The sequence below is a fragment of the Lethenteron reissneri genome, unplaced genomic scaffold (genome assembly GCF_015708825.2).
Source record: "Lethenteron reissneri isolate LAM-NWPU_2019-01 unplaced genomic scaffold, ASM1570882v1 scaffold_146, whole genome shotgun sequence".
Classification (NCBI taxonomy): Eukaryota; Metazoa; Chordata; class Hyperoartia; order Petromyzontiformes; family Petromyzontidae; genus Lethenteron; species Lethenteron reissneri.
Window position 1 is genome coordinate 143419 of NW_026891179.1, and position 16459 is coordinate 159877.

Genomic DNA, 16459 nt, shown 5'->3' on the forward strand with positions numbered 1-16459 from the left:
AGCACAAGTCAGATCTGAAACACGGCAGAACTGATTTTTCGGCCGTTGCCGATCATTGCTACAACTCTGTGGGCTCTCATGAGATTGTCTTTTCCGAGACCAGGGTGCTCTGCAAACCTCCTTGCTACCATCAGAGGTTTGTACACGAAGCCATACAAATATACAAACACAGACATAATTTCAACCGTGATGATGGCTACAAACTGAGTAATCATTGGAAAGATGTGATTAACCATGCAAAAAAGATTTAACTACACACATTTGGACCATATTATTTGACAGACAACTATTCTTGAGTTACTGTACAGGTTACTGATAGACAGCCAGTTTTGTTTTACCATGTTTAGCTTCTTTTTTCACACACTGGTTTCCTGCTATAAGTTTTACCCACCAAACAACATATCAGGAGGCCGTTTCTTCCTGACCTGCTTTTGTGCTTTTACCATCTACATGGCATAGGCTCGGTCTCATTAGCAGCAGTTGCACTTTGAACAACTCTGGCACCCCCCCCCCCTCTCAGGCTCAGTCCTTTGTTATGTAGACTAACTGTAGTGTCAAGCTGCACCTTACCATAATAAAAGCTCAGTCCTTTGTTATGTAGACTAACCGTAGTCTCAAGCCGCATCTTACCATAATAATAAAAAGTGGGCCGTTCTGGCCCATTCCCCCCCCCTCAACCACTATATATACGGGATAGTATCTCTTGTAATCTCTCATTTACTTGATACAGCTATCGTGCTGTGACGGTTCCACCTGAAGACGGAAGCTTGTGTTGACTCCGAAACGTCGTGATTTTTATTTTATTTTTACTTTACTTTTATTAATTTTTTACCTACGTGACTTTACCAAAAACCTAAGAACATGATTACCTCACTCGATGGTCGGTGTGCGGGGTCAGGGGAGGGTGTTGCCACCGGCACCAGCATCTCCGCGAGCAGCCTGATGGTGACGGTCGACACCAGAGTAACGGCCACGGATGTGAAGCGGGGGCGATCCGGCTCCTATCCAAGGAACGGAATCCGCTCCCCGCTGCCTTCCACGGTGGCGCATCGCTGGCGGGGCTGTACATTGAGCCCCAACTTTTTCAGCAGGTCGGTACCTGCAATACACTCATGGCACAACACGCTCGAGACACAGAACTCCTGGGTACACACCTGGTGTCCGAGACGGACCTCAAGGGTGACCCTCCCCAGCAGTCCCATCCCAGCTCCGCTTGCAGTGTGCAGCGCGTGATCCGGGGCTTGCAGGCGGCCCACATCATCCCCGAACATGCTGCAGTGTGTGGCGCTCACGAGTGAGGCCACCGCCCACTTGTCCAGCAGAATCCCGGTACGCCGCCCATTTATCTGCCCTTCCACCAGCGACGTGGCCCCCGTGATTCCCGCCACCAGCTCCCGCAGCCAGTCGCCCTCAGTCGCCGCCTCCTTGGATGTTGTTGTCGGCATCTGCGTGGATGTCACTCGCTCACCATTATTATTATCATATTTTCGTGCTGGGACTGTGTCGATTGTACCCTTAGTTGGTCCACTCTCTAGGGGGCGTTGGTGTTTCACCCTAGCGCGTGTCTAGCAAGGGCGATCTGGGGACAGTCTCTCACGAGATGCCCCCGACGGTCGCATAGGTAGGGTGGCGGCTCCGTAGGAGGCCCGCTGCCCACTCCCTCTTCCCCCCCCATGCGCATCTGCCCGAGCTCTGCCTCTAACTAAGACACCCGCTCAGTCAGTCCCCCTACCCTGGAGCGTAGCCCTTCCATCTCGGATTGGATTGTCTCCACCATAGACTGCTACTTGGGTCACCTCCCCGCGTACTCGGGTCACCTCCTTGCCTACGTGGGTCACTTGCTCGCAGGTTTGGGTTACCTCCCCGCGTACTTGGGTCACATGGCCGGCTATATCCCCTATGCCATTCTGTAGCCCCGCCACCCATCCTGGGGCTGTCTCGCAGGGCCCTGGAGGCTCCCTTGCTCCCCCCCCTTACCATCCTGGCGACGAGCTCCTCCTCCTCTTCCTCCTCTGCGAGAAGGCTCGCGATGGCGCGCTCCCGTCCCAGCCCTCGGAACTGCGTGGGCACACTGGCGAGTCTCTCGCATGCACGTGCGCGCTCAACAAGGGTGTTAAATAGGAGGTGCGCTTAGCTTACATCGGGCTGCCACCACGCGGTGCCAGCCAGATATCGCTGGACCTTCTCGGCGGCGAGGTCCTCAATTATTTCCGCAGCATACCCCAGGCGTGCGATCTGCGTTAGCGAGCGAATGTCCTCGGCGTAGTTGCGGAGGTCCTCGCTGGGCTGCCGGCGGTGCGCATCTAATGCCGCCTTCGCCTCCTCCTCATTACGTGCGCCGAAGCGTTGGTCGAGTCGGTGTATTAATTCTCCCCACTGCGCTTGCGCGTGTGCGCGCTTGCGGGTAGCGCTTCTACAAAGTCGGCTGCCCATCCATACAAATGCATATTCAGCTGTTGTAACGCTTGCGTGTCCGTCCAGCTGTTAATATCTTTCGCGTATGTGAGGTTGCGGGCAAACGACTTCCATGACGGAATCCCTTGCCCGGTGAATACCGATCTTACCCTAGCTTGGGGTGGTGGGCCTCTCTCCCTTGGAGGTCTGAGGGTCGTACCACCTCTGACGCCATTATGTGGGGGCTGATGCTCCCCTCCTCCTCTCCCCCTTCCTCCTCTCCTCTTTCTGCCGGGCTGCCGCCGATTGGGTGATCGGCCTCCCCGCACCAGCGTCCTCTCTGTGGGGCATGACTCGTGACTGGCTCTCCACCGCCTCGCATTATCCTGACTCCATCCCCCGCGTAAACCACCACTCACGGTGTGGTGGCTGCATGCACGCGCACAACCGTACCTGCTGCTCACCACGTGCACGCGCAGCCACCCGTACCTGCTGCGGTGGCTGCGTGCACATGCATGCCTGCTCAGGTTGCTTGCCTCGACTCGCGCTAAAAATTGCTGTATGAATATGCCCGCGCCTCTGCCCCCTCCTACGTCAAGAGCGTAGGTACACGCGCGAGCGCAAGTCCCGGGCACACGACGATCGAATCGATGGCAATATTCGCGCGTTGCACCGCTGTGCGTTATCGTCGCTACGTGGACACACTGCGTAAAACGCGTGTCGCTATGCGGACACACTGTGTAAAATGCGCTGAGTAAACCCGCACGCGAGCGCAAGCACCGGGCACAACGACGATCGGATTGATGATAATATTCGCGCGTTAATCAGCCGTACCAAACACGTACGGCGAGCGCAAGCACGCGGGCGCAGTTAATGAATTACTACCCGCGCTGCCTCACGCACACACACATAAATCACACGGCAGCATTGCTCTGTGCTAAACTTTATTACTGGCTCGCCTGAAGAAAAACCCTGCATGACCCGGAGCAAAATATTCAGTGAGCAGCTTCCCACCTATCTCTATCCAACCCCTCGGGGAACCCTCGCGCTATTCCTCACCCCTCGAATGTACTCACGGTATCCCAAATCGGGCCCGACCTTCCCACCTGCGCAGGGCTGGACAGCGAGTGATTCCCCTGCTGGCCAATCGGGCGCCTACCTGGCATGTGGCTCTCACTTGCTTCACAATTCGTTGTTTACGTGCCCGTCGTTTTCCTTCCACTTGCTTCCTAACCCATTGTCTATGTGTTCGTCCTCCCTCCCGTACTTTCCGTTGAGATTTAATCTTTAGCCAGCTCACTAGGTGTTTTGCTCTCCCCACGGCCCTATTCCCCTGTGTTCAGTGTGTTCTCGTTGTGGTTTCTCGGTGAGCTCGCCGTGGCCATACAATTTTAAGTTAATCCACGGGGCCGCAGTGCAATTCGGCCTGGGGGGGGGGGGGGCGGACGGCCAATCTCCTGGCACTGGGAAACCGTGGGACATCCCCACGAGTAGGCCCTCGGGTAAAAACCCAGGGTGCCTAGGTGACCCTCCCATGAGGCCCTACATGGGTGTATGTGTGTGTTTAGAGGGGGTGTGCGTGTGTTCGTGTGGGGGGTTGCGAGGGGATAGCAGCGCTGGCAGAGTTGCTCCGTAGCTGCGGCACCACACAGAGCTTCCTAATATCGGAATGAAGAGCGTTCCAGACGGCCGTGGAAGCACATCTGAGAGCGCGCAATGCAGTATTGGATGCATATGAATGTGTAGCCCACACAAAGGCGTTTGGAAGCTCTGTGTATGGTCTTCAGTAAAGAAAACGTTTCAACACCCATGACGAAAGACAATGCATCATTTAACCTAATCTAATTGTACCTATTTATAGAACACCTCTACGCAAGGTACTCTATGACACAGAATGGAATGATGCAGTTGGCAGGGGCCATGCTACATAGATTTAAGAATTCCGATTCCAAAGAACACAGGATGAGATGTTACTATCCTTTGTGCAAGCACTTCCAAGAGTTCATGAACAGTGAGCCTGGTGAAATTTGGGGAGCGCATCGTCAGTAGTGACCCTTTGGTTCCTAGGGTGTTTCGGCCTTTCATACTATACACCCTCTCCAAAGGCGGCCAGCGACAGGGTGATCAATCCTACGCTTGCGTCCCATTCCCAATTAGTCATAGGAGTTGCCTTGTTGTTGATAGCCAACATCCCATGGGACTATGCATGGCAGGGGCGTCCTCCTCCCTGAGTCAAGCATTGTGGACTGCATACCTCCTGGCCCACTCACTTTGGGGCCCAGCTGGGGTCTTTCCTCTTCATCCAGAGCCACTGACTGCTGCCTTCTGCCGCCTCCGATACAGCTCTGATTGCCGAACGCTGGCTCTGGCCCTTAATTCCCAGGTCTCTAAGCAGTCTGGTTGTAGATGTTGCCACAAAACCTCTGCAGCCCACCTCCACTGGTCGGACTTCTGTGTTCCAGCCATGATGCCGTGCTTCGGCAGCTAGATCGGCATAGCGCAGATGTTTTCGCTCATAAGCCTCATCTACTGAGTCCTCCCAGGGTACTGTGAGCTCAATGATGAAGACCTTCTTGAGCGAACTGGACCAGAGCACCATGTCAGGTCTTAGGGTGGTGGTTGCGATCTCCGGAGGAAACACAAGTTGCCGGCCAATGTCAGCTAGCATTTTCCAGTCGCGGGCCAAGCGCAGCTGGTCTCGCTCTATTGGTGTAGAGAATAAGTGACAGCGATAGAGGGGGAACTCAGAGGATCACGAAGGGGTAGTGGAGGGGCGGGAAAGAGTGGAGGGGTGGAGGAAGAGAAGAGGAAGGGAATGGGTGATGTAGAAGAGGTGAGGCTTTAAGAGAGGAATGGAAGGAGGTAAAGGAGGGGGACTGCTTAATGTCCAGGGGCAGTGTTGAGTCTATGGGCTGCAGTGTTAAGTCTATGGGCTGCAGTGTTAAGTCTATGGGCTGCAGTGTTAAGTCTATGGGCTGCAGTGTTAAGTCTATGGGCTGCAGTGTGAGTCTATGAGCTGCAGTGTTGAGTCTATGAGCTGCAGTGTTGAGTCTATGGGCTGCAGTGTTGAGTCTATGGGCTGCAGTGTGAGTCTATGAGCTGCAGCGTTGTGTATATGGGGGAGTTCTGCTTAATGTGTTGATTCCAGTGGAGGGGTGTACTACTCATCCTTTTAGTGAACGATCATCTTTCAAACGTAAGTCACGTATGGTATTGTGTGTATGTGCATTGTGGATGATCCCCCAAACCTCACAGATCTTGGTTAAGAATGGCTACGATATCCAACTTTACCGGCGGGTGGAGTGGGCTAGCAAGAAGTCCAACTGCGACGCAACCATTCGCATCAATGACGCGGAGATCGGGGACTCCGACAGCTACCAGTGCAAGGTGATTCGCCAGCCCTCCGACGATCAGGGCTTCAGTGTGGTCAGGCTGAGAGTCTCCGAGACTAGAGGTGAGATGGACGGATGGACACATGCGCAACGGCTCAAGTTGTTTGGTCTTTTAATTTGTTAGATTAGCAGCAATGAGAAGGGACACTTGCGTTGTTTGGACACACACACACACGTATGTAGAAAAGATGGACAATGGGAAAATAAAAATTGGGGTGGTGTTGTTCTGAAAAATGGAAGGAACCGGTAAGAGAGGGGGACTCTTAACAGAGAATAGCTTAACGACGACATTCGGAGATTGTGCCAGAAAGATGTGGCCACTATTTGATACATATTGGCACTACAAGACAGAGGAAAGTGGAAACAAATGACTAAATGTGCAGTGAACACACAACTACTACGGGCTATCTGTCCATGGCTCCTATGGTGTTTACCTCAAAATTTAGAATCAACGTTACCAGTTTTAGAGTATTTGGCTGCTATGCATTTCCGTGTGATAGCTATATAGTCAGTCACTTCTGAATAAGAACTACATAGCTCAGTGGGCCTTGAACCTTAAAAAAATATAAATTGTTTGTTTGCATCAGTGGATTCATCAAGGCCGTGTCACAACACTCAGCCAATGCTGGGTTTGAATCCAGGTTTTTCCCTCACCTGGGCCATGCAATGAGCGTGCGGTCGTTTAAATTTTAATCAAATATATCCTGTCTGGTTTTATCTATAGATCTGGTAGTCCGTGCCCCTGAGGAAGTTACGGCGGTGCAAGGAGACACCGCCTTCCTGCCATGCTCCTACTTCTGTGGCGTCAAGGGCAATAACGACACGCTGGTGGAGTGGTACAAGACCATAAACGGAGAAAAGAAAAAGGTCAGTGTTGGCGAGTGGTGCATTGCAAGCAGCGCGTTCCTCCCGTTCCCCCCACGGGTGAAGACATCTCTCTGGAGGCATGGCTGGATTCCTTTATTGTAACGAGGTTCTCTTCTGCTGAATCTTGGGGGTGGCATAGTACCACTGCGCTGCTTGAAGCGAGTAGTCTCTCCCTCCACCTTTCTGAGCTGAACTCAGAAAGGTGGAGGGAAAGTATGAGCACCCAAAGGCCTCATGTAGATTATTTGTTTTCATGGGGTGTTTCTTTGCCCCCCCCCCCCCCACCATCTGCCCTTTATCCAATTTCCTACCCCCCTTGCTGGCCTAGATTTTCCCTCATTAGGTTGGGGTTTTACTTCCCCTCAAACTATCTCAGCCATGACAACCTCGACTCTCACTCCCTGCATATGGCTGGCTCAGTTTCATCACGACAGTTCTTCTCCTCGTGCGATTGGCGACTCCCAGGAGCTTTGTGAACCATGCAAAGGGCTGTAACGTGCCTCGCGTTTTGTTAAATAAAAGGCAAAAACATATACCAATACGAAGTCACCTGGCTACGACTTGAGCTGATCATCGCCACTGCTCTTTGGTGGTGTGGTGAGTGTGGGGAAAGGCGCTGCCCTCTCTGTGTGTGTGGACCAGGTAGAAAGGAAACCCTCATAGTTAACGGCGGTCATCCAGCTCCACGTCAATTTAACAGGAAGGATATTCTCAACTAATATTATTATTCGTGACGACGTGTTTTTGGGTTAGATCGCACGAGTGAATTTTAGGGCGGAAGTAGGAAGACTTATTCACAATTCTGGCAATCGCCCGATGATGGTGCTGGTTGTAATCACCAGCGAAACGTCACAATTACTCGCATTGTAAACATTGTTGTGGGTTTAACTCTCCAACACAGCCGCTATGCTGAAGTAGTAACTAATTGTCACGTTTTATTCAAGTGACTAACCTCACCGATTTGGCTTTGTCGGGTGGAGGTAATGTTTACAACACATTTACATTTACGCGATCTAACCCAACAACAATAAGCCTTGACATGGATCCACATTAGTTCTCTCTAACATGAAAGGTTGGCACTGCTCTGCGAGATTTTAAAAGCGACACTTTACTCCTTGACATGACACCAATAACACAGTAAGGATACAACCGGGTGTTGGGGGGGGGAGAAGAACATTTCATGACTTAAAATGTCACACCTCTGCTGGACCAACACAACTCAGTGCAGCCTCCATTCTGCGTAGTTCCCATGCAGTCTGAGACAAGACAATTCCCCAGCAGTTGGTACGTTGCTGGATGCCATTGGAATCAAAGTTAAAAACAAAGATTAAATGGGCTCAAAGATTAGCATTCGTCAGCAGTAATGAGCTCTTCATGATTTCCAATTATCTCTCGACAGTAAAGAGAGAAAATAGAGCGTTGAAACAGACGCCCGTGACGATACTGGCGTGCAGTGTGGTTGCTGTGCGGAGCAGGAACTTGAAATCTTAGAAAGGAAGACGAGACGCTCGGGGAAGTCTCGAGATGTGGTTATGAAAATCAGCAAGATTAGTATATTAACAAGCGGTACGAGTTAAGGAGTAAGTTCTTGAAAATGTTAAGTAGGAGTCAAATATAGTTTTAAAAATGCGGAAGAGGCAATATATATGTTACAATGTAGGAGATGAAAGCGTGATGAAGGAATTTTCTGGAAGGTAGGTAGGATGTTGAAAAAAGAGGCCAAGAAGAATACAACGTAAAATGTTGCTTCACAAATTGAATGTGGGGAGGGGTGAACAGTGAACTGAAGAAGACAGCCTCCTGATTCACCAGACAGCTGCCAATTCCACAGAGGTGTGGGGGCCGTTGGCCCCCGGGGTCTCTCCCTCACGCATCCCCTGTTCCAGTTGCGTTGCCGCACCGCCCTATTACCCGCTAGGGTTTCGCCGACATTCGAACGCGACGCCCCTACTGTTACAGCCTCGCGCAGCGCTCCCACGCTGCGAGCGTACGTACGTACAGCATCATCAATCAAGCACCATACTCCCCCTCACGCAGCTTCGCGCAGCACTCACTCGCTACGAGTATACGTATGCCCGTCTACAGCCCTGAGCAGCACTCGCCTCAACGCCGAATAACCACGTTACCAATCGCGCACCTGTATCATACACGGAGCGAACGTACGCCCACACCCACACACAGCTCCACACGCGATACTCACTCTTGCGCCGCTCTGCGCAGCGCTCCCACGTGGCGAGCCGCTGTATACACAGCACCACACACGTTCACACTTCTCAGCGAGATCACACGAGGCCACGATCAGCTATTAATGATTTATTGTCTGCTACCTGGGACTTGTTGTTAAGTCAGTATGAATCAACGAGGCTGGCCTACGCTGATACCTTTATGCCTATTCCCGATTTATCTGCTTATGATCCTAATTCACCTTCTTACTCATGGTTAGGTGTCCACGGCGGTCCGTTGATCCCGTGCTCGCAGCGTACCTCGATGCGTCGCACGGACGTCCGGGTCGCTGGGCTGGAGAGCGTCTCGTGGCCTGATGCTGGAGCAAGAGAGACCGATCTCCCGTTTTCGCCCCCTTTTTATCGTTCCTACATCAAAGGGATGATGCTCCGACCATGGTGGTGGCCCCCTCCCAGTTTTTCTTTAACAATGGGCGTGCGGCGGTTCCGGGCGCGCTTGCTATGCTAATCAGATGCGCTGCGTGTGTGGCGTTTATTCTAATTATGCTCCTCCATAACATGCTTATGCGTGGCGCTTATTCTAATTATGTTCCTCCATCACAATGCTTATGCCCCTCTGCCTGCCCCGTTGATACTTGCGTGTGTGGGGTGTGTGGGGTGTGTTTCACCCGCGGTGGCCGAGTGGCCCCTCGCTGCGACCTTGCAATCTTAATGCCGGTCGCAGCGCCGCGAAGTAGCATCGGGGGAGGTCGTCCAATTCCCTGGTCACCGGAAACTGTGAAAGTTATCCCGATAAGGGTTTCTCGGATTAAAACTGCTCGGCCAGGTGACTTCCCCTCGGAGCTCTATGGGGGGGGGGAAATGCGTGCGGGTGTGTTCATGTGAGGTGAGGTGAGGGGGACGCGGGGTTGGCTCCGTCGCTTGGTGGTGGCGAGGTCATAGATGGGGCGCCTGCTGAACGGCTTCGTGGCAGCGGCATCACAGAGGATTAATAAAGAGAAATATGAACATCCCCAATTCTCTCAAAATCTTACGTAAGTTCTTCCTTCCTCATCTTGTCCTTCCCCACATATAAGTAGATAACCGATTATCCAGTGGCTTCCAGGGTGGGGGGGGGGGGCGCCAGATTTTCAAAAACGCCGGATAATCACTAAATCAACATGATAAAAAATGTCCTTGCATTAAATAACGTGGTCTAGTGTTAGTGGATGTGTTTTTTTGTGTTTTTAATGTTTTTACTAAGTGAAATTGTCATTTTTCGATTTAAAGCTTTCGTGACTGCAGGGATTCATCTTCTTGGTTCTTTCGGTAAAGTCACGTAGAATGGAAATAATAAAATAATAATAATAATAAAACATAATAAAATAATTCTCACGACGTTTCGGACAGAGTCTCCTCGACAGACCTGTTCTCCACCTGAGGATGGCTACTTGCGTTGTGGCCGAAACGTCGTGAGAATTATTTTATTATGTTTTATTTTTATTATTTTATTATTTCCATTCTACGTGACTTTACCGAAAGTACCAAGAAGATGAAATGGTCATTAATAAACAAATAGGCTAAAATAAACATTCTACTTTAAAAAGCTACTGAATTTACTGTACCGTACTTACCACTCCAATCTCGAATAATCTGCATGGGGTGATGTATACACGTGCAGTATTTTCATTGTTTAAGTTATATGTGGTGTATAATATACTTGATATAATATTTGACACTGAAATCAAATATACTGTACGTACTTGTGTTTGTATCAGAAAACTATTACAGGTTACTGTTTAGCTTTCTACCAGGTTTAGCTTTCTTTTTTCACACTTTTGTTATGTAGGCCAGGCGTAGTCACAAATCGAACCTCTCCATAATAAAGGCTCAGTCTTTTGTTATGCAGTCTATTCATAGTCTCAAGCCGCACCTTTAATCATTGGAAAGATGTGATTAACCATGCAAAAAAATATTTAATTACACTTATTTGGACCATCTTATTTGGCAGAAAACTATTGCAGGTTACTGATGGACAGCCAATTTTGTTTTACCAGGTTTAGCTTTCTACCAGGTTTAGCTTTCTTTTTTCACACTTTTGTTATGTAGGCTAGGCGTAGTCACAAACCGAACCTCTCCATAATAACGGCTCAGTCTTTTGTTATGCAGTCTATTCATAGTCTCAAGCCGCACCTTACCATAATAATAAAAAGTGGGCCATTCCTGGCCCTTCCCCCCCCCTCAACCATTATATACACGGAGTGGTATCTCCTGTAATCTCTCATTTACTTGATACAGCTGTCGGGCTGTGACGGTTCCACCTGAAGATGGAAGCTTGTGTTGTCTCCGAAACGTCGTGATTTTTATTTTATTTTACTTTTATTAATTTTAATTTCCTTTACATATGTATACATTTTTTCACGACAAATAACTACGGTACTAAAAACAGAAAATGTACACGGTGCTGCCTAAAAAAAGTGCCGTGTAATTCGGCGTTCGCGGGAGCACCCAGTCTAAAGGCTGCATCAGTCGGGCGATCGTCAAAAACATGGTTGTGATGAAACACGAGCGTAGAACTCCGTACATCATCTCATGCGGAGTCGTCGATATTGTCGTGGTAAGTACCATGCAGCAAATACAGTAACTTTTTTTTCCAAAATATTTCTTTTTCCTTATTAGTATATTTTATTTATGCCAATTCCTTATAGTAAACACATTTAAAACACCAAAAAATATATACACAACACCTAATACATACTGTTTAGAAGTAAGCGCAAAAATAAACTATTTTAAATAATAATTTAATGATTATCCGTTATAAAAAAAAAAATACGGCGCCCCCTTCCCCCACTAAAGCTGCCGGATAATTATTGATGATCTACCGTATTGTCCATTTTTTGTCGTCACTGATTTAAAGTATCGTTGACGCGTGATAGGTTTGCACACTTTTTACCCATTAACTAAGACATTGTTGCTCTATGCTTTTGTGCTTCCAGATATTTAAGATCGAACTCCGGAGCTTGAATGAACCGCGGGTGAAGTGGATGGGAGACGAGTCCAAGTGTGATGCGTCCATCTCCATGAGCAACATCCAGAACGACGACTCTGGTCCCTACCGCTGTGAGGTCACACTTCTCCCCTCTCTCAAACAAGGCAGCAAGACTCAACAGCTGAGAGTACAAGAAGCATCACCAGGTCTGTATCGCATCCGCCAATAGTAATATTTGAACGTATTTGTAGTTACACCGATAGTGTGTGGTATATAAAAAAAATTAATCGAAATAAAACAGGTCCCTGCGGGGTGGGCTGGTAGGAACGAATAACCAAAGAATATAAACATAATGTATTATTAGACTTGTTTAGCCAGGAAAGCCGCACTGATTCTAAAGGTTTTTGTAGGGTCCTGCCAAGTGTTTGCAGTAGGGGGCGATGTTGCTACACCTAATCGGACGATACGAAGGGAGAGTTTGAGGCCTACTTCTAGGCTTTAGGCCTAGCTGTAGGCTTTAGGTCGCTGTGAGTTAATTTTTTATTTAAATGTTTTAATTATTAATGTAAAAGCTTTAAATTTAAATGTTTCTATTTAAAAACATCAGGGAATGTAACATTGTTAAACATTAACTCCCTTTCACACACGCGGGGGTACGATATGAAGGGAGAGTTTGAGGCCTAGTTTCTAGGCTTTAGGCCTAGCTGTAGGCTTTAGGCCGCTGTGAGTTAATTTGTAATTTAAATATTTTAATTAAAAACAATGTCAGGGAATTATAAGGGAATGTTACACTTGTTTAGCCAGGTAGGCCGCTGTGAGTTAATTTGTAATTGAAATGTTTTAATTAAAAACAATATCAGGAATTATAAGGGAATGTTACACTTGTTTAGCCAGGAAAGCCTCACTGAGTCTAAAGGTTTTTGTAGGGTCCTGCCAAGTGTTTGCAGTAGGGGGCGATGTTGCTACACCTAATCGGACATCGGACGGACGGACGGACGGACGATATAATCTATTGTAGGCTGGTTCACTTCGTTCCTACCAGTATTAGTATTTTCCCTCTATTCGCACCACAGTAAGAAAATCTTGTCGAAATAAATTCGTATTTTCCCTCTATTCGCAACCACAGTAAGTAAATCTTGCGGGGTGTTGGTGGTGGTGATAATCGAAATCAGTTTCTCGTGATTTTGAAGCGGTCAGAAGATGAGTGGTTATGAGCGGCCTGAACACAAAGCTTATTCACAGTCTGATGCCATATAGCAGCAACCCAGCATGATGACGATTGGCCGGCTCCATGTTCCAAAGGCAGATTTCTACTCGTGCCCGAGACTTGGTCGGACGGTTCTTTGATTCAACGGGACCTAATTCAACGGTCAATATTGATCTTTTTTAGCAAGTATCAGTAGTCTTGGTTCTTTCGGTAAAGTCACGTAGAAGGGAAATAATAAAATAATAAAAATATAAAACAATAAAAAATATTTTTATTGTTTTATATTTTTTATATTATATATCCCTGCAGTCACAGAAGCTTTAAATCAAAGTATCAGTAGACTGAATAAACCTTCGAATCGTGTCAAACGTTGTGACAGGGTCAATAAAAGATTGAGAAAGAGATTTGGTTATTAAAATGTATATTTTAGACTGTTAATGAGGATCAGTGTATTATCATCTCCCAGTGGTAACATGGATTTTTCTCTCGGTCCTCCGGTTTTCACCCCCACATTTAGAAACAACGTCACAACGTGTTCAGAGTATTTGGCTTCAATACATTTTGCGACGTGATGATAATCAACTTTGTTGAGCTATCATTTGTGATGGCCAGATCGGTTCTGAAAGAGAGTTATGTAGGTCTATGGGGCTTTACTGGTAAAACAATATATAGTTTTTATATTTTAGTTTAAAGTCTCTCTTACCAATTCAAGACAATTGAATTGTCCTTTCTGTTCCAATCTTAACTCAGGGCATCCCAGAATGTCCTGAAATACATTCTAAAATAAGCCATGCATTGTCTTTGAAACTGATTGGCCTACGCCAGAGACAGCCTTCGTCATGGCCTTGTCTCATCAGTGTCAGACTAAAAAACGGCACGAGATAGGAGCGCCAAGGGGGCTAGGAGATGTTAACTACCTCACCTGGTATACAGGAGGTCGTGGGTTCGATCCCGATCATGAAGCCTGTTATAAATTTGGAGTTTGTGTATCTCTCTCTCCCCGTGGTTGCGTGGATTTTCTCTGGGTTCTCCAGTTTTCCCCTCCACATTTAGAATCAAAACGAGTTTCAAGAATGTATCTGTTATAAATGTCCACATTATAACCCACTTCGTTGAGTTTTCATTTGTGGCCAGGTTGCTTCTGAAAAAGAGCTAAATGGCTCAGTGAGCCTTAACTGGTAAAATTAAAAGAAAAAAAGTCCACAGTTTATTTTTATTTTTTAGGACGCTTCACTTGAAACTGCCCAAATCATCTTCAGGTCAAAAATCAGGAAGCAATTTTTTTTCAACAGCAATCAACACGCTGAATGCTAGTACTGTATATGTTACAATTTTATGTATTTGTCAATAGCAGGCGGCAAGGGTCTGACAACACAAATACACACAAATTTGTTGTTACATTTCAATTTACAGATTTGTTTGCGTATGTCTGTATGTATTTCGAACTTAAATTTCACCGTACGTAGCCAACCATGCTAATCAGATGTGCGGGGGAAGGACAATAAACTTAACACAACAACGAGCAGTTTTGGCAGCATTCATGATGTGGCTTGAAATACCAAAATCAGGGCAGGGAGCACGCGAGCAACACTACCAAGAGGACAGCATCTACGGAATTCAATTTGCGACTCTCAGCAACAAGGCGTCCCAGTTATTGTGAATATCACGGCCCAAACCATAAGTGGTAAGCATAAATGTGAAATTCATCTTGAATTTAACAGGGAGCTGATGCAGTGGTTTACGAAATGGAGTGAGTGACACACACGTGCATGTGTGTGTGAGAGTGTCTGAGCACTCTGGCTGCCCAAAAAAATGTAACCAGTTAGAGCCAACGTCGCTTGGAATCAGAAAATCCCAGTTTTTGTGATAGGAATCTAACCGAGAGATATCAGAGGTACGAAACATCTCAGCATTTTTGTTAAGCAGAATGTATCACAGTTGGGTGATGTCCCTCACCTTCTCAAATGAGGTCTTTATATTATAACTAATATGGGAATCTAAAAACCGTTCTGGTCTCATGTTCATAGGAGTTGGAGTGGTGATATGGGTTGGGGTAGTGAAAGGGATTGGGGTAGTAATGTACAGTATGTATGTATGTTGAACTTCTTTCGCATCGTACGTAGCCAACCATGCTAATCGAAGGTGTGGGGGGAAGGATAAAAAACTAAACACAAAAAGCAGTTCAAAAGAAATTAGTTTTCAAATGAGATGATTAGAAAGTGCATAGCTTCACTGGGTTCCTTATATCGGAATGAAGAACATTCTAGAAACGCATCTGAAAATGCTTGATGCGGTAACCGTCTTTGTTTTATGGTTATCCAAACGCCGCTGTGAGTATGACCAGAGTTAGCGTGATGGATTTGATTATCATTGACGAGATCAGCAAGGTATTGACAAGATCAGCAAGTGATAGGGGTAGGGTAGTGATAGGGGTAGGGTAGTGATAGGGGTAGGGATAGTGAAAGTGGTAGTGATAGGTGTTCTAGTAGTGGTATGGGTAGTGAAAGGGGTTGGGATGAGGGCTTCAGTGTGGTCAGACTGAGAGTCTCCGAGACTAGAGGTGAGACAGGCGGATGGACGCACCCGCAACGGCTCGAGTTGTTTGGTGTTTTAATTCGAACGTGGCCGTTGGATTTGTTGGATGAGCAGCAAATAGAATGGATACTGGTGCTGTTTGGAGACACACACACACGTATGTAGAAAGGATGGACAATGGGAAAATAAAAAAGTTGGGTAGTGTTGTTCTGAAAAATGGAAGTAACCGGTAAGAGAGGGGGATTTTTAACAGAGAATAGCTTAACGACGACATTCGGAGATTGGTGCCAGAAAGATGTGGCCACTACTTGAGCCATATTGGCACTACAAGACAGAGGAAAGTGGAAACAAATGACTAAATGTGCAATGAACACACAACTACTACGGGCTATCTGCCCATGGCTCCTATGGTGTTTACCTCCAAATTTAAAATCAACGTTACCAGTTTTAAAGTATTTGGCTGCTATGCATTTCCGTGTGATAGCTATATAGTCAGTCACTTCTGAATAAGAACTACATAGCTCAGTGGGCCTTGAACCTTAAAAAATATAAATTGTTTGTTTGCATCAGTGGATTCATCAAGGACGTGTCACAACACTCAGTCAATGCTACCGAGGGCCTGGGTTCGAATCCAGGTTTCTTCCTCACCTGGGCCATGCAATGAGTGTGCGGTCGTTTCAATTTTAATCAAATATATCCTGTCTGGTTTTATTCATAGTTCTGGTAGTCCGTGCCCCTGAGGAAGTTACGGCGGTGCAAGGAGACACCGCCTTCCTGCCATGCTCCTACTTCTGTGGCGTCAAGGGCAATAACGACACGCTGGTGGAGTGGTACAAGACCATAAACGGAGAAAAGAAAAAGGTCAGTGTTGGCGAGTGGTGCATTGCAAGCAGCGCGTTCCTCCCGTTCCCCC

The 16459-nt window shown here is 47.4% G+C and overlaps 1 protein-coding gene across 2 annotated transcripts in view; it reads left to right on the plus strand.

Moving 5' to 3' along the window:
• Window positions 1–16459, plus strand: part of LOC133362379 (V-set and immunoglobulin domain-containing protein 1-like) — a 66070-nt gene that overhangs the window by 16428 nt on the left and 33183 nt on the right. For both annotated transcript variants that reach the window (XM_061581311.1, XM_061581310.1), the window contains exons 4-7: window positions 5650–5848; window positions 6511–6653; window positions 11812–12010; window positions 16265–16407. In XM_061581311.1, coding sequence (XP_061437295.1) covers window positions 5650–5848; window positions 6511–6653; window positions 11812–12010; window positions 16265–16407 — 684 coding nt within the window. The remainder of the gene's footprint in view (window positions 1–5649; window positions 5849–6510; window positions 6654–11811; window positions 12011–16264; window positions 16408–16459) is intronic.